We start from the raw sequence: 19,958 nt of genomic DNA, 5'->3' as shown, positions 1-19,958 counted from the left end.
GGTAAAGGCTTATTTCGCGGCTAGTAAGTGAACTGATACTAATAATGCCAGGTATCCGGTAGGTTAGGTTAGGTTAGACCCCAGTATCCGGCAAAATCACAATCCGGTGCATCTGTATTTTCAAATATATCTTTCTGAAAATATCACCTTCCTTGAAAACTGTTCTAAACCAACTGAATTCTCAAAATCTTTTGAAGAAAGCGTTAACACTTATTTAAATTACATTTATTTCGTATTTATAAAAAAAAAATGGTTCGGTTACTAGGAGAAATTCAATCTCCATTTATTTCAAAGCTGTTAGCTGAATATCTCATGATTTTATAGACGCTAATTGATCAAGTCAAGACTAAAATATAGTAAGTACCTACGATTACACCATAATTTATTGCACGTAAGGCTGTAATAAATTTTAGAATAATGTGAGGCGTCACTTAAGCCAATAGACGTTTATCTCGCACGCGTTCTCATACTCCCTACCGCAACAAATGCATGTGCCATCGGTAAGAGGAGTGTTCTGTTGCTATTTCAACCCACATACTGACACACTGGTAATATACATAAGTACCTACCCCAGTGGCAATGACACATTGTGGGCGAAACTAATTTACTGTGTCAAGGCATAAATTGTGAAGAAACGATCTGTTGACACTAGAGATGCACCGGAGAGTAATTTTGCCGAGTAGGTATCGGATAACCGGGAACCCTGCATTAGCTGTACCGTGCTAACAGTACACACAGTCAGACCCCCAGGCCGAAGATTTGGTAATTATCCAGAATTGAGGCTCCAGACAAAATCTTTCCAAAAATTTTTTTATCCATTTCCGGTCATTTACATAATATTTATTAGATATTAGAAGGTGGGGGAGACAGTTTTTTGACTTCACAAATAAAAAAAAATTTTTTGAATGATAATTTTTAAAAATTTAAATAAATCACAGTTCTAAACTGTAGGTACGGGAAGAGATAATTGAGAAGTTCCGGAGCGGAATGCCGCATAAAATTCTTTAATTACCTATAATTTATTGGGAAATGCAAAGATAGGAGACGAAAAATTAAAAGAAGTGACTGATTTTAGGTATCTAGGAAGTCAGATAAGTCAGGGCGGAAGGAGTACTTGGGATATAAAGCATGGATAGCGCAGGGTCGTGTCGCCTTTAATAAAAAGAAGTCACTTCTATGCTCGCGAACGGTTAATTTAGAAATTCGGAAAAGATTGTTAAAGGTGTAGATCAGGGATGTAACGGAGGTAGTTTTATCGGAACCGAAGCCGGAGTCGGAGGCAGGGTCAGAAGTGGTGGCATGAGAGAGAATTTTTATTTAAGGACAAATAAAACATTAGTTAGACAATTTTTTTTCATTTCAATTTTCAATTATAAAATAAAACACAAACAATAAAAAAATAATTGACGATAGAGTGCTCAGTGTACGTGGGAGTCGGGTGGATTCCCCGCGCGACATGTATGAAGTTCATATTATGAACCTGTTCATAACAGTCGACACAGGCCGCCGCGGCGGCGCTATGTTATGCTTCGACCTCCGATTAAAACCTTCGATTTAAAAGTGTCGGAGCCGAAGTCGGAACTGAAGGTGTAATAATAATCGGAAGTTCCGACTTAACGGAACCGGAGTCGAAGCTCCGTAACATCCCTGGGTATATATATTTGGAGTGTGGCGCCGTACGAGCGCGTAACATGGACAGTGGACGCGACGGAAAAGAAATGGTTGGAAGCGTTCAAATGTGGTGTTGTCGGCGAATGATGAGAATACCGTGAATAAAGAAGGTAGGAAATGAAGAGATATTAGAAAGAATAGGTGAACGGAGGATTCTAAGTCAATAAGAAATAGGCAAGAAAGGTTAGTAGGATACCTTCTTAGACATGAAGGTCTAACCAGAGACATATTAGAGGTCGAAACGGGAATTAGGAGGCGTAGAGGAAGACCTAGATTAGATTACTGTTCGCAAATAGTTAAGGATGTGGGCTGTTCTAGTTTTAGGGAAATGCGAAGGTTAGCTCAGGATAGGAAAGAGTGGAGATACGTGTCCAACTAGTCTTATGATGAATATTAAAAGAAGAAATAGCTATACATACACCATATATCCCATGATGTATGCTGTAATAAAAAAAAATGTGTCTCCCCTGCCTCAAATATTATCATTGAACCCTTAGAAATTACCAGAAATCGATGAAAAAATTTTTGGAGCGATTTTGGTCTGGAGTCCCAATTCTAGGAATTGTACGAAATTCCAATATTGTAGGTACTAGAAAATGTATAAAAGTAATTCTGTGAACAAAATACATTATCAGCCCGCCTCAGGCGGGCAGGGGTATTACCTGAACTCTNATTCACTGCATAAAATTCTTTTATTAATATTAAAAGAAAAAATACCTATACATACACCATATAGATACCCTATGATGTATGCTATAATAAAAAAAAAAGTGTCTTCCCCGCCTCAAATATAAACATAACCACTGAACCCTCACGAATGATCGGATATCGGTGAAAAAATTTTTGGAGCGATTTTGGTCTAGAGCCCCAATTCTGGACAATTACCGAAGATTTTTTGGTGTTACTGTGTTCATGTTCATAATTTTGAGTAGCTTCAATAGTTTAATTGTTTCAGGGTATCATACGTTATGAGAGACGAGGTGAATTTTATAGAATTACATCCACCATATTTTATTAATATGCATACAAAACGGCACAAATTTGCATTAGAAATAAATAAACAAAAATATGTTGATTGAGGAATTATCTTACCTTCTGGCCAGTTATCGAAAACATACTGTGCGATGTCTCCCGCCGAATCGCTGGGGCTGAAGAGGAACTCTTTTGTTTTACCACTGACAAGAATTAAACGAAGATTAATCTGAAAAGAACAACCGTAAATCACCATGATGTTAGACGAAGGTCCCTTACACTTAATTTGTGAACGAACACAATAGAAAAATTGTCGGGAAATAACAATAACCGACCGAACTTGTTGTACAATGTTTTCGTGCAAAGCAATGGGTTAACATATAAACTATAAACGAACAACGTGAACAACCAACAACACCATCAACTAAATAAACAAACGGATGTAATAAGAACGTTGCGTTATGTAATATAAGAAACAAACTATAAGCTGTTTATTTATCTTGAACGAGTGCAGCTTCATTACCGCTGTTTGTTTTAATGTTACTGTAAAAGACAAACAAATAATGTTGTACAACATAACCAAAACGTTTTAATTTGCGAATAGGAGTTTAGATACAAGATGTGCAATAAATAAAATGAAGAAATCATTAAAAATATAATAAAACTCCTTTCCAAAGAAATTAATCAATTATTTATCATACATACAATTTAGACATCTTTTAGAAGTAAGTTAGTTTAATATGAAATATTATTCTGAAAATTTGTTAATGAATTTTTTATCCACTACACACTACCTCAAATTAATGAGGGAAAAATTGTTGCTGTTGTCACACCCCCGCCGGGAATCGAACCCGGGATCTTTGGCTTAACGCTCCAATGTTCTACCACTAGTGCAACAATTTTTCCCTCATTAATTTGAGGTAGTGTGTAGTGGGTAAAAAATTCATTAATGAATATTCAGAATAATATTTCAAATTATTTATCATTTCATTCTTAAATCAATAATTTGGTAAAACATTTTGTTTTTATAATTTAGAAAACATAATAATGAAAACGTTATTTGTGAAAATTTCACAAGAATATGAGTACTTAAAATGATTCAAAAAATCGTTAGAGTAATTTTGCAAGCTCGAGTTCCCTCCCTATCAATGGCTTTTGAATTCAGACCATAATATAGACCCTCACATATACGAGGGGTGCCTAGTCACCCCTTTAATGCTCCGGTACATAATCCTTGTCATTAAAACGGTGGAAATCAAAACTAATTTTTCTTGTTTATTCCCTTATGACAAGGACATTTAAAGTTCGTTAATCTGGAAATTATTCAAACAACAACCGTTATTAATAATGGATGAAGAATTAAATACGTATACAGTGGAATATTTTCTTGTCATTTTTACAACTAAATTGGTCGAACATTCTAATGCCCTACACCCACATCCTCTACAAATTACACCGAGGGGTGAAATCGCGCTTTCATAAATGAGTACGGGTTACACACCAATTAAACTGCGCCTACGGCTAACTCAGTGTCTCCTTTATAAAAACTAAGAAAACATTACAGAGGGTGCTTCAAAATTACCGTTTAAAAATTAAATAAAGGGTAATTGGAAAATATTCGGGTTTATTACTAATTGAGGGACTGAGAAAACTGAACTGCAATTGTTATAGTTAAAACTAGGAATCGTTGTTATAAAAAATTTCTGTGATTACTAAAGGTATGGATAATACAAATTCCATGTATTAAGTATTAAAGCTGGTGGGCGAGCAGTCAGTTCGACCTTCGACCTACACTGTATTACAAAGCCGAAAGATAGAAAATGTCCTTCCGATTGGTTAACTATGATCTAAACCTACAATAGAGCAGTGGTCTTCAAAATTAGTCTAAGGGTCACGCTGGTTCCTCTACTACAAATTAGCTGATATCTAAGCATTTGAAGTTCCACTGGTAGTTTCCACTAGTACCTACACTTGTCACTATTTTAACATGAGTGATTAGGGAAAATCTCCCATCATAAATTCAGTTTCATTACCTATGTATGTATCTTACAATGTAATAAAAATGTGTTGAATTCCTAAAAATTGAGTTTGAAGACTGTTACACTGCTAACGTTGATTTGGCGGAATGTCGAAGTCTGATACATAGTTCGTGTTTCCGGTACTACACTGATGTGTAACTAGGCAAGAGACGGGGTAACTATCCGGCAGCTTCTAAAGACATCTTGGGAAATGGGAGAAACGTTTTGAAGGAGGCTCGTAAGTGATACGAATGTCTCGGTAAGGAATCATTCCAAAATAATAGTAACAGTCGATGGGTATGAGTTTGGGGTGAATGTGACTATTTTCGTTTTCCGACAAGTTGGCAGTTTAGCAAGAGCATCCATGAGTGGAAGCTACTCTTCGGGTATCACTTCTATAATTGTTTCTTTTGTATCACCTCAGCTCATCAGTCAAGATCGGAAAAGTCCAGAAAACATGCCACGTGACCAAGGATGAGGCCTCGGCGACCAGCATTCTGAGGTGGTACCAGAATTTTAGAACTTTCAGTTTAACACCGAGGTTTTTTTTGCTGCTTTTTCCGAGTATGTTTTAGGTTTCTCCCGAAAACGTATAATAACAACATTACAACAAAAAATTATCCTTTTTATAAGGATTCCTTTTTACCTTTTGAGGTATGGAACCCTAAAAATGAGTATTTATTGAAAACAAACGAAAAAGGAATCGCCTCATATAAATTGTATTATTCCGATTTCCAGTAACTAGAAAAAATCGTTTTGTAATAACAATTGTAAATATTCCAACCCCTACAAAACTGGACTTATTTTGAAAAAGAAATCTCTACTCGTTTGTATCCATCAATCAAATTTAGCGATGAGGTGAAATTCAATTAAAACGATAAAACGAAATAAATTGTAAGGCTGAAATTGTATGTGCCCGAATTTTCCTTGTAAACACGAGCAGTTAGTGCTTTGGAAATTCTACGATAACAGCAATCAATCATTTTCGAAAGTGAATCTAATTCGTGGCTCCCCTTGATACGCGGGTAATTGATTCACAAAAGGATCGAATGTAAAATGTAAATAAAAAACCTGGCAACCCCGATTTACGACTTTTTTATCGAAACTTCACCCTTGAAGCTAAAAAAATGTCGTAACCTCCTTTGTTACAGGGACATAAAATGACGTCATAAAAAAAAAACGCAGAAACTTGACTTATTAAAAAGAAAAACTTTTTCAATGAAAAGCCATGAGAAGCGTTTTATTGCAAGTTTTATTTTCGTATATCAGTACTTCGTTCCGACGGGTAACCTTCTTTAACCGAATGTACACGCTTTATAACACCGAATGACGTAAATTATTATAAAGAGAAAATCAGAGACTCCTAATGCATCTCTACACAAGTCTAAATCAACGATTTTACTCAAAATATTCGGGTATTTTAGCGGAAGTAATCGCTATTGCTTGTTGTGTCCGGGAAATACTTGCTGATAACAACACCGCGCGCATATGCATATGGACTGACTGTAAAAGTGCTCCATTAGAGGCCCCCCAGAGGGTATTCAACAATGTCGAAACTACCTACAACTATAGACTCGAAACAAAGTGGTTCTTGTTCTGGGTCTCGGGTCAGAGCGCAACGGCATAAAAAGAAACGAACTTGCAGTTGACTTTGCTAAAGCAGGTGCCTAAAAACATCATCATCGACCCAAGTGGACATCCTGGTCAAGCAAGAAATTGAGATAGCCTGCTTCAGAACTCTACAGGGATTGGGGAACACAACAAGGATGTAAGCAGGCAAAGAAAGGCCTTTATCTCTCCTAGAAACTGCAGGGACAGGAAAAAAGTCAAGACTCTAGTGAAATCCTTACAGGCAACGCAGAACTGTGCTACCACAGTAACAAACTGGGAATAAGCGCCACTTATCCCTATTGCTTTCGTGAGGAGGAGGTGGAAAGTGGTATCCACATCCTTTGACACTGTCCTGCTCTAGCTGAATATAGGCACTGTATCTTTGGTTGCTACGCTCTACAAGCGAAAGATCTTACCACAGATAGCGCTCCCGGAATGCTCTCCTTTTGGGAGATTTTGCTTTGAAACGCTAGTGAAAAGGTAATTAAAAGGTGAAAGCCAAGGTATTACCCAATGACAAAAATGTCCTGTACTTTTAGTTACGCATTTTTTTTTTGTTTTCTGCATGTATACATTGTGCATATTCCAAACAAGGGATCAAAGAATAATCAAATTTTGTGTTATAAACAAAATTATGTGCGCGGATGCATCCCGAAATAAAATGTTCAGTCTCTCAGAGTCTCTGTAGAGAGACTCGAGCCTCCGTCTCTCATCGAGTTTCTCTGGTGTCGCTGAGAGAGACTGTCAAAAAAACTGTTTAGCGTCTCTGAACGAGACTCGAGTAGCTCATGGAGAGATCCTCATTTCGTATCCAGTCTCTGAACGAGAGACTCGAATCTCTGAACGATAGACTCGAATCTCTCAATAAGTGGTGTCTCGATAGACATAGTTAAAAGTTCAAGATATTTCAGAGATCCCAGTCTTTCTACGAGAGACTCGAGTCTCTCAATTTTTCAGTTTTATTCATTCAGTCTCTCTATGAGAGACTCGAATCTTTGAATTAACAATTTTATCGTTCGAGTCTCTCATACAGAGACTGTGAGAGATCCATACAAACACCTAGGCAATAACTGAGAGACTGTGAAAGACTGTGAGAGACGCTGAAAGACTCTGAGAGACTGTAGAGACTGAAAATTTTTGTGTAGAAATTGTAAATGTTGACTGTAGCATATGGTGATACTACCTTGGACCGAAGCAACGTTTATCAATCGTACAAAATGTTTTCAGAGGGCCGAGAAGATGAGAATGAAATTCGTACCAAAATTGCTCAATTTCGACCAAAAACAGCATCGCATTAACATTGCTAAGTAAGGAGCTGTTGGACTCTGTCCGCGACGACCCAAATTTTCTCATAACAGGGTCATAACTGGTGACGAAGCATGGGATTGTGATTATGACGTGGAAACCAAAGCTCAAACATCCCAATGGAAGCTGCCGCACGAGCCAAGACCGAAAAAGGCGCTCCAAGTTAGGTCGAATGTGAAGGTTTTGCTTATAGTTTTCTTCGATTGCAGGGGCATGAGTTCTTACCACAGGGGAGAACGGTCAAAAAGGAATATTACCTGCAAGTTATGAGCAATTTACGCGAAATAATCCGCCAGAAACGCCTGGATTTGTGGAAGAACAAAAATTGACTATTGTACCATGATAACGCCTCTGCTCACACATGGTTGCTTGTAGGCGAATTTTTGACCAAACACAACACACTAATAATGCCGCAGCCACCGTATTCCCGAAATGTGACCCCCTGTGGCTTTTTCTCGTTCCCGAAACTAAAGGGGCCCATGAAAGGACGACGATATACGCTAGGAATGAGGAGATAAACGCGGCATCAAAAGGGCAGCTGAACAAGATCAAGTGTTTCAAGGATTGGAAAAGATTTTGGCACAGACAAAATAGATATTCATGAATAAATAAATAATTTTTAAAGAAACATAAATTTCGCGATACTTTTTGAACAGTAGACCACGAATATACGATAGTCGCGAAGTTCGCCTCAAAAAACTCAAACTAATGCAATCCCTCTGAATATAAAAGGATGAAAAGCATGAAAACGGTACTTTTTGCGTATTACCAACATGTGTTTCTAACTGGCGGCAACAAGAAATTAGTAAACATACAATAAATATTAATTATTATCGAGTAATGCATTGACCTCATCAAATGCAACAAGTGACATACTTTCATCAACCCAAATAGGTTTGAAACGTACCTATTATACCTACTGTAATTATATTGTACATGGTAAATTTGCGTGTTGGTTTCTAGAAGTAATGTATAATATGTCATAACACCAAAAAGTTACAACATTTAATGCAAATTAGAAATAAATATTCCATTATCACCTGCACCCAGTTAATTTCATTACTGATATGTATAAGGTATGGTATGTTAATTCAATAACAAAGAACTGTTTGCTATACAGCTTTGTATTCAATTACGTCTAGGTAAATGGTTTGTTAGATTGAAGATTAATTTTGTATTAATGGTGTAGATAATAACGTACATACGTACATACGTAAATGGAAGCTAAAAGCCATTACACAAATCTATTTAGTTAGAAACCTTTCAACCTATTATTATGGATGAAACTTAATAGTTACCTGAGCTTTCAATCAGAGAATTTTTGAGACGGGACATGCAAGGATAGCGGAAACCATACAAAGGAAAGTCGGTTAACAAATTACTTATTTAATAAGCTAAGTCCTCACTAGGGGTCACATACTTAAAAGAAAGCCGGCCAAATGCGAGTTGGACTCGCGCTGCAAGGATTGTAGGTATGTAAATAGTTTATCCGTCACGGGAATCTAGAAGTCTGGAAGGTTTTTCCCGCCTTTTTCCGAGTATTTTTAAGTTTTCCCCCAAAAACAGTCCCCAAAACGTATTATTACAATATTACAATTAAAAAATTATTTTTTTGTGATGTAAGTAAGGGGTCATCCGTAAAGTACGTCACACTAATTTCGTGAGTTTTTGTCCTTATCACAGTTGGTCACGTTACTGAGACCCCAACCTCCTTAGTGTAACATCACATACAGGGTTTGTCCGGAAAGTAATAGGACTGAGTCGATTTAAAAAAAATTATTGAGCCAATCGTTACAATTTTTTAAAAACTTTCAAAATAGGCTCCTTCTGCGTTGATGCAGCGCTGCCAGCGCGATTTCCTAAATAATTTCTGAAAATGCTTGCCTTTCATCGGCCTTTTCAGGCGAGCAAACAAAAAAAAAGTTCGGGGGGGCACATCTGGACTGTAGGGCGGCTGCGGAAGCGTTGGGATCAGGTAGCTGTCCACAAGAAAGGCGGTGTGAGCTGGGGCGTTGTCGTGATGGAACTGCCAGTCGGCTGCGATGTCTTGTCGGACCCGATTGACCCTTCGTTTGAGTCTCTTGAGCACTTCCACGTAAAACTTGGCGTTGACGGTTTGTCCAGGAGGAACAAATTCATGGTGGACGATGCCTTTCATGTCAAAAAAGACAATGAGCATCGTTTTCACTTTGGATTTGCTCATTCTTCTCTTTTTTGGGAGAGGAGACGCCTCCATTTAAATTAATTTTTAATTATGATCACCATCAATTCAAACATTTGAAAAAATTAATAAAACAATAAATTATTAATTATATTAATGGAATATTAATTAAATCCATGAACTTCGAACTACAAATTTCTGATTTTTGGATTTTTCCTTTTAATTGTGCTTCTTGCTAAATTTCATGATTCTAGACCACTGAGAAGTCTCCTATAATTATTGATTCCCTTGTCAAAGTATGGGGCTTAAAGGCCGTGGTTTTTGATTGCGTTGATTTAGAATTTTGACTTTTTCATAGGTCCAAGGGATTTCAAACCTGAGTACTTATTTTAAATTAATTTCAATTTGATACCTTCACACGTTCCTGAGAAAAATGATCCTGCCATACACATAGATAAACAACGACGTGATCTTAAAAGGGTTCCTTCTTCATTTTGAGATACAGAATGAGTGGAATTTTTCACTCAAGATCATCAAGGTCCATGAAATGCTGAACTACTTCTAATTTTCTTTCTAATAATCTTCAAAGGTACAATAATGTGACATGTTGGTCGAATTTTGACCGCTTTTAATAAACTCTCAATTGTAGTACAGTATGTTGCAACGAAAAATTTTATTTATCTCTTGTGACTTCCGCGTTTTTACTGTCAATAATTCTTCCAGTTTCGGTTTATTTCGACAAATCTATATGTATGTAGATACATATATGAAGAGAAAACTCATTTGATGTGCTGGTAGTTCAGTGTTAAGCCGACGACATCCCGAAGCACTTCAACGTCAAAACGCTGGAAATTTTATTGCTGTGCTGCACAGAACGACGACATAGAGCGTCAGGTGGTGTCTGATATGCACGCTCTTTGCCCCTTAATATGACGTTGTCTGTTACATCGCCTAGAATGTTGAAGAAGGTAAATGGAATACTAATATCTGTGTTTGCATAATTTTTTTCATCGCTTAGATGCTGATATTATTATTATTATTTTAATATTGATCTACAAAAAATTGTATCTATACACTTTCGTATTTCCTGCCTTAATATTTATCAATAGGACTATATAACCAATTTAATAATCGCACCGACGTTTCGCTTTATGGTGTTAAAGTTTCTTCAGGGTAGATTACACAGGTCAAATACTCTGAGATACAATATATTTCCTTGAACAGTCCTATTGTAAATAAAGAAATAATCTTTTCGTTCATACTCTGCTAAATTAATCTTAAGATAGCAGAGCAGCAAACTTAAAAAATTGGCGTACAATTTAATTTCCTTATTAAGGCATTTAATTAGCATTTAGTGGTCATTTAACTGTCCATGTCTCTGTTTTTGGTTCTACTATTTCTACTGAACGTATGCACCTCTAAAAAGAAAAGGGAACTCTTACAAGATCCGAGGGGGTTACCACTAATGAAATCTGTGGAACATCATATGACGTCCACATATTATCTGGCGAAATCCGCATGCAATCTATTATAGATACCATTTGAAATTCTGTAATCTCTATGAATTTTTAGTTTATTTTAGTGTTTTAGTGTAAATTACATAACCCGCTTTTGAAATTCGTATGAAATCCATTGAAAATTCACATGAAGTCGACACGTGACCTACTGAAGTCCATATATAATCCGATAAAACCCGCATGAAATCTAATAAATTCAATAATGGGAAAATCTAATGAAATCCACGTTAAATCTTATGAAGTTTGATGAAGTCCTATCGTATACCAATAAAAACCAAATCATATGCATTGAAACCACCGTGAAATGCGATGAAATCCATATAAAATACCGGGAAGTTAAATATAATGTGAAATTCGGGGAACAAAAATTACTAATGCTGATCCCCTCGACTTATAAACTATTTAACGTAGAAATTCGAAACAGCATGATAATAAAACGCCAATTCAAATTATTAGCAGCTACAACAAAAACAGTTACAAAAATTCTAAGAAAAGGCAAGTAGAAGGTAGAAAAAACAAAATAGCTCAAACCCCAACGCCAAAACACGACATTTTAGTTGTTCTACAACAACCGCCAAAGTTTTTCCATTCTTCATAAGTAGAAGGTAGTCGTTTGAAAGGTTCTTGGTGGATAGAAGTACAAAACCTTTTTTAGTTTTAGATGACCTTTTTTAAGAGGCATTCCTGTTCATGTTTTCTGTTTTTAATAAAGCTATTCAAGCCAAAATTATAAACAAATAACAGCTTTATTTCTGTAAAATTATAACTCCTACATCCTTAACTATTTGTGACCAGTAATCTAATTTAGGTCTACCTCTATTCCTCTTAACTCCCGTTTCTGACTCTAATATCTCTCTGACTAGACCTTTATGCCTGAGAAGGTGTCCTACCAACCTATCTCGCATATTTCTTATTGACTTCCACAGAGTTCTCTGTTCTCCTATTCTTTCTAATATCTTTTCATTTCTAACCCTCTCTATCCATGGTATCCTTATTATTCACCGGTAACAAAATTACTGAAAGAGTGAGTCACTGACGCGCATAGTCTGTACGAAGCAATATAAAAACAGACGGTATTGGATTGCAATTACAGAAAACACAATGAGCTACCTCGTAACAGTAGATACTGTTTGTTACATCCTTTTTAGGTATGCCACACGTAATTTGTCGGTAATACATTCCTCAACTCTCTACGGTAAAGAAGTTTTTCTGTTTTAGAGCAAAAAATATAATTTTAAAGTAAAGCGAAATGTTGACTTCTACCATTTTTTCTTTTTAAATTCTTCTTTGATAAATACTATGCAGGTAATGCGGGATGCAATGTGTCCCTTTCCTCCAGTACCATATTATTTTAATGAAGATACTACAAGTTGATGAGAGCTCCTCATAACTTAAAAAGTTTCGCTTACGTCAATAACTTGCAGAAAATAGTGAAGAAAAAGTGCGAAACTAATATAGTATCCACGTGCTCGACACGCTCTTGATCAATGTTTTCTTTTCTTTTAACAAGGATACCTATTTCTAGATTTTGCAATTTACACGAGCCATGTTTCTACATTCTATTTCAAAATTTTTGTTTGTTTAATAGAACGTTACACAAAGATCTCCGAACGATTTTGTCGAAACATTCCAGGAAAGAAAAATTAAAGGTGCAATTTCCGAAAAATATAAAAATTATAGATATACGATAAATCCTATGCAAACAAAGTTGCAAGCAAAAATGCTTTCCTTTAACGGCTTCTCTGACTCATTTTACGTTTATTTCACGAATGGCAGAGCATTAAACGGGATGCTATCAAAATGGGAAACTTTAAGGTCGTTTCGTTTATCGTAATAAAAACGACTGGATCATTGAAAGATTTTTACATTGTTAACTGTCTACCCACGTAATCCAGCAAATAATAAAAACTTTTGCATTGAAGAAAATCATCAATTACAAGTGGTTTTGAAAGAATATGAGAGCTGATTCCTATGATCCGTTTCTCAGTCAATTATAAACCGAAATAATTATTTATTTCTACGTTGCATTGTAACCTGCTTTATATATATACAGACCAAAACTACAAAACTAAATATCTGAACCTGTTAAATCCTGTCTGCAAAAAACCATTAAGTTTGGGAGTCATATAATAATGGCAACGAATATTTAGATAAGATAAATAACATTTTCTTACACGACTCTTGACAATGATGAGTCCTAGATTCATCATTACGATGCAGACATCAAAATACAAAGTAAAGAATGGACAATGAACCCACCGGGGTTAACCAACATTGAAAAAATTCAAGATGCAGCCTTCAACAGGGAAGATTATGTTATCCGTGCTTGGAGATTGTGAAGATGTAATTTTAGTATACGAGGGTGGATTGATAAGTTTCCGGCCTGACCAAGAAAAACAAGGTTTTTAAAAATTTTTTTTTTTTATTTCTCAACATAATCTCCTCCAAGGCTGATACATTTCTCATAGCGGTGTTCCAGTCTATTAATGCCATCTCTATAGACTGATTCGTCAAGCTCCTCAAAATAACCATTTACAGCTTCGATTACTTCTTCATTGTCCGCAAATCTCTTACCGCCAAGCCATTTTTTGAGATTAGGGAACAGAAAATAGTCACTCGGGGCTAGGTCTGGAGAGTAAGGAGGGTGCGGCATCAATTCAAACTTTAGATCGTTGATTTTAGCCGTCGCAACGATTGACGTGTGCGCTGGTGCGTTATCGTGATGAAACAAGATTTTTTTCTTCGCCAGATGAGGTCGTTTAATTTTCACCTCGTGGCTCAAACGTTGCAATAAGTCTGCGTAGTATTGACCAGTGATAGTATTACCCTTTGCAAGGTAATCAATGTATATAATACCTCTTGCATCCCAAAAAACAGTAGCCATAACCTTGTTCGCCGAAAAAATTGTTTTTGCCTTCTTTGGAGTTGGTTCCCCTGGTCCAATCCACTGTTTAGACTGTTCTTTGGTTTCAGGAGTGTAGTGGTGGACCCACGTTTCGTCAACGGTTACGAATCGACGCAAAAATTCGCTTGGATTACGCTTATACAATGACAAATTTGCGGTAGAAATGTTTTTTCGAATCAATTTTTGGTCGACTGTTAGCAAACGCGGCACCCATCTTGCACAGAGCTTTTCCATATGCAAATGTTGGTGCAAAATATGTTGCACACGTTCATATGACATCTTACAGGTCTCAGCTATCTCACGCACTTTCAATCTGCGGTCTCCCAGCACTATTTGATGAATTTTTTCGATCATATCTGGAGTTGTGACCTCAACGGGGCGTCCTGAGCGAGGCCCATCAGAGGTGCTCACACGACCCTTTTTAAACTCGGAAACCCACTGCTTAACGGTTGAATATGACGGGGAGGATGTCCCCAGTGTTGAGTCCATCTCTTTTTTAATTTCCTTCGGCGTTAACCCCTTCAAATAAAAGTATTTGATGACAGCACGATTTTCCTGCTTTTCCATTTTTACGAAAACCACAGAGGCGTCTTGTTCAGCGTGCTGTCAAACCTACACTAGCAAGGAGATCGGGCTGAAACTATAGCTACAAGCTATCCAAGGATGGTACTATAGAATGTCACCTCAAGGTAGGCCTAGTGGCGTCATCTCTTGGTTAGGCCGGAAACTTATCAATCCACCCTCGTATTTCCTGAAGAAAGGGGTCACAATTACAGGTTCTCATTGTGCCAATTTAGTTATTAAATTACCCCAGACGTCAGCCAAAGTAGCGCAAAGGTGTACTCTTACATCAGGATAATGCATCCATGCAGTCAAACCACCTTTGCAGAAGCTACATACAATAGTTAAGGCGGGTTTGGAATTATTTTAGCATCCGCCATATTATCCACTTTTGGCTCTCAGCGATTACGGACTGCTTCCAAAACTATCAGAATCCTTGCGTGGTAAACAATTTTCGTCACATAATGAGGTGATACATGTGCGATAAATCAGTGGTTTTTAGTGACTGAAGAATGTTTTTTCCGAATGTGTTATTGTTTAATGGGACAGGGGCGGAGTTATTATTATTTCAATAACCATTCAACTATGCAATTCCCAATATACTTATGAATCTTTTGTATACAATTGCCGAAATCGGCCACTGACTGAAATTTATAACTTGAACGTGTTGTGAATTACGGTATTTTCTCACGACTGATTCCAGGAAACTTTTATGTACCCACAAAAACCAAAATTACGATTATGAGTAATAAAAAACACCCTCAAATCTACACATTTATTTTATTTCTTTTTTACCACCTCTTGATGCTTTGATTTGAAGATGCAAATCTTATTAATGTATACTTAATTTACTTTATCATTACCATCCCAAATTCACTTCACCTGTACAAAGGTTATTGGTCGAAAACGTCAGATGTGCATTACGATTTCAATCCCTTTGGATTTCGCCATCACGTTGTAGGCAGTTCTGAGAGAATGCGGATCAGTTTACTTGCGTTTACCGAATGACCATAAACGGCGTCGTGAACGCCATCTGTAGACCTTGTCAAGTCTTAACGAACTCGGTAGCTAATTTTTACAGACAGCGTTCACCATGGATATTTTATATTTTATAATTTGTACTTTCGTATACTCCTTTTAAAATTTTAACTACCACATGACATCTATGGTTGTTTTTCCTTCTTCATTGAGTTTCAATGTTGGTTTCTTTAGTATTTTACGATCTTAAACCGTATTTTTCTTAACAATATTTCCTGTAATCTCTCCCTAAAATTTTCATTTCCAAAACACTGACATTTCCGATCTGTTCTTTCGACTTCCAATCATTCTTCAGTGTAATCCTCAGATATAGTTTCATTCTTCAATTGTTAATTATATCGTTATCCTCTTTTAGTGTTTCATCTGATTTTATTTTGTTTCTTGTTTTATGAAGCGGTTCTTACCATGAATTAAATTTGAGCGAAAGTTCGAATACCTGCATGGAAATTATTCATTTATTTGGTTCGAAAAAGGGACAACTAATACGTCAAAGTCAAGATATTTCTTATTACAGGAGAGATAAAAGGTGAGTCGGACTGCTCCCTAGCAACCTAATAAGATGTAATGCCGTAACACCAGAGCACATAATATTTCATTGGCATTTCCATCTGCCATCATCATCGCTATCTGCCACGGCACCACGCCTTCCATTTCTAAAAAGCAATAAGACCAAGACAACCTGACGAGAAGTCTATGGCGCGATATGCGACGAGAGGATTCGTGCTAGGCATCTTCTCTCCCGTCTAGGCGAAGAACTAAGCTCGTTATGCACGAACTCAAAGAGAATGCAATATAAATTGATTTAACCCAACGACTTTTCGTATACGTTTTTGAGCAGACGCAGCTGTCGGTGGAGATAATGGGTTCCGAGCAAAGACGACGCGACGCCCTCTCCAAGCTCTAGAAGAGTCAAGAAACTAGCAAGACGACGCAACGGTTATAGGTAGTTTAGAATGCCATGAACCTATATACGAGCGAAAGGTGGCTCTTATTACTGTTATTATTTACTATATTATTACAGATTCAAATTCTGCATTTAGAAATCATTGGCTGGGATGTTATTCTATTGATTCCAACAATGTGGCTCACTATACTACCAGGATTGGAGATCGAACTCCAGACAAACTGTAAAAAGTCAATGTCGAGTATCGCCACTGCACAATCCAAGTACAAAGTCCATATCATTCCAAATTACCTCTACTCACAACTATAATACCCATCTTAACCTAGTTTAACCCCAGGATTCCGTAGGCAGGCGTTTTTGGCAGAGCCACTGCCACTTCGTATATTTATGACCCTACGATGACTGCATATTTATAATTAAACACGTCCAATACTGAACACGTCAAAAGTAGGTCTAACACAATTAATTACATTTTTAATAGTCATTTACTTCTACAATGTCGTTAGACGTGTAGTTATTGGTAAAGCGCCTAGCTTTATCTTATTCTGTTTAAAGGCTGCATATAAGCTTTCGAATGACGGACGCACATCGTTTGGAAAATTATAGAGGACATAATTTCACCCTTGTGGGACAACTACAAGAAGACTGGTTTTAAAGTTTTAAGAGTTATTTAGGGAAAAATCATTTTAAGGAATTTTAAGATATTTGTTTTTGAGGTTTTTGCTCGATACGCTTAACCTAACCCAACCTTAAAGTAGAATGGAGTAGAACAACTTTCGCGAACGAATGCTGTTAATTGGTTTTAAAGACCTGCTCGCAACACCGACTAATTTACTTGCTTTTTGTAGGCGTCGCAAAAGTTTTCAATTACTTACACTGAACTGCTGGGATAGAAAGGAGAATTTCTCTAATGCCGCCGGGAACTTTAACTTGGTGAATTATTCGACGACAAATCAAATCTGCATCGGAATGAAGAGAGTAGGAAACGCTACATTTTAAAAGAGGAGGGTTAATTTAAGAAATGCTTTTCTCGAAAGTTTTCTCAAAGAAGGGTATAATTACACCGAGAAATTGTACTTAATAAAAATTCCGTAAAGTTATCGGGCACGCAAATAAAGGAAACGATCTGGAATTGTAAAACTAGCTGGAGCGCGAGAGATTTCCAATTAGAGAAATTCTCTGTAGAGAATAACGAGGGATAATGGTTGAAATAATCAATTTATGGTTGGCAATTCTTATGCTGATTGGAAAGCTGAAGTTAGAACAGTAATTACAATGGAGACCGGCTATTAAAAGTATTCTACATGTTACCTACAATGTTTCAAAACTTGATCTGTATAAATAAATTAACGCTCTAGTTTTAAGTAAAATACAAGAAATGTTTCAACACAACATTATTCTATTTCAATTTCAATTAACTATAGAAAAACACAATTCAAAAACGAAGTAATTTTTGTAGATTGTTGGGTGCAGAGAACGGTCAAAATAAAAATTATAATGCTTTAGGTAAACTATAACCTCGAAGGACCAGAGTATGTTGATTAAAAAGACCCGTACTGTATAATACATACACACTAATTAACTACAACTATTAATTGTCACTCGAAAAGATACTTGGTACTTGTTTGATGTCTGAATTGATCTTCTGTTATTGATAATCTAGTAGTGTTTTTATATCTTAAAACTAAACACACCTCGGCCACTACCCCCAAATTTCCCCCGGTCCAAAGCTACCCAAACAGTCCGAATGCAGGAATAAGTATGCACTACACAATAGCTGTACCGATAATTTAAGGAAACCCTAATTGTTTGATGTCATTATGTAGCTGTACGAAGGTAGTTACGATGGTACCCTTCTTGATATTAAAGGGGTTAGTACCGCAGGTTGGAACAATAAAGTCTTAACAGTAACATTATTAACATATTTACATGCCTAATTTTTATTTTATTGCACTAATGATAATTACAAAAACACATATTATAGGCACTTAGATATATAGACTTCCTTAAGTCGAAACACTTAAATGAAACTAATTTTGTTCGAGATAATTGGAATCAAACTATCTACAATTTTTCTTTAGAAGATATCTCTTCTATGTATATTACTGTTGTTAAGTCTACACCCTCTAATAACCCCCACAATTACACAAATTACAATATCTTATTCGTGTTGTCTTTTGAGAGATTCTAGTTATATCATCGACAATATAATCTGTACGAACCAATCCAAAAAATAATAACACAGTGAACTCACTTGTAAGTGTAGTATCTCATAATGATCTGAGGTTACTTGATACGCTCATGTCATAAAGTCCACCAGATTTGCCTTTTGTGCAATGAAGTAGTATGAAATAATATTCCAAATCTGTCTAAATTATATTCTGAAATTCCAGAGCTTCCCAGACTTCATTTTATCGTTCCAAAAAATAGGTGTCTCATTTGTTTCAAATACAGTATTACAATTATTGTAGTTACGCCTTTTTTAGCTTCTAAACTACAATACAATAAAAACTGAATGTGTGCTGGGACACATAGTAGAAGTCAAACTTCAATGGACAAGTGAATAAACGAATGGCAACGGACAAGTGAAAAGATGAATCGCAATAAAATGTTTACATCAAGTTTTACGGGCAGATTGTTAATGTACTTGTCCAATTTGAAAACCTGCCTGTAAAACTTCAACTAAAAATTTTGTCCGGTTTTCAAATTGGACAAGTACATTAACAATCTGCCTATAAAACTTGAAGTAAAAAATTTGTTGCGATTCGTTTTTCCACTTGTCCGTTGCCATTCGCTTATTCACTTGTCCATTGAAGTTTGACTTCTACTATGTGTCCCCCAGCACTCATTTCGTTTTCACAGATTTACTGCAAATTATGATTTGGCTTTTACACAGACGGCAAATAGAGACAATGATGCCCAGCCACGTGCAGAGCAAAGGTAATGAAAACAACAGCTGAGCACAGCACACGCCGTCGGGACTCCGCGCGGCTGTGCATTATATCCATTTAATACAGCCGTTGCCCTCTTACCACCGTCTTTCTCTGCCTTCGTCGCTGCCGCCTTCAACCACGCGATATACCGTATACCCCTTCCACGCGACCATAACGCTTTTTCGTGACAGAAAAAATCGTAATATCCCCGTCTATATAGAGGTTTCACTTCAACAAAAAATCGACGAATATTCTGTGAAATATAACTATTAGATCCGAAAATTCTTGCTAATATATGCTTGAGTTCTGTCAGTTTATCAGCCGTTGGCCCGTACAGTTTCCTTACCGTTACTTGACCGAAA

At 36.6% G+C, this 19,958-nt stretch overlaps 1 protein-coding gene across 3 annotated transcripts in view; it reads right to left on the bottom strand.

Moving 5' to 3' along the window:
* LOC108744445 (ubiquitin-like protein 3) overlaps nucleotides 1-19,958 on the bottom strand; it is a 206,137-nt gene that overhangs the window by 24,167 nt on the left and 162,012 nt on the right. For all 3 annotated transcript variants that reach the window (XM_018480207.1, XM_018480208.1, XM_018480206.1), the window contains one exon: nucleotides 2,764-2,872. In XM_018480207.1, the coding sequence (XP_018335709.1) occupies nucleotides 2,764-2,872 (109 nt within the window). The remainder of the gene's footprint in view (nucleotides 1-2,763; nucleotides 2,873-19,958) is intronic.

This window comes from Agrilus planipennis, unplaced genomic scaffold, assembly GCF_000699045.2.
Source record: "Agrilus planipennis isolate EAB-ADULT unplaced genomic scaffold, Apla_2.0 scaffold29, whole genome shotgun sequence".
NCBI lineage: Eukaryota > Metazoa > Arthropoda > Insecta > Coleoptera > Buprestidae > Agrilus > Agrilus planipennis.
Note: the sequence above shows the minus strand (reverse complement) of the source record. Positions and strands in the feature narration are given on the sequence as shown.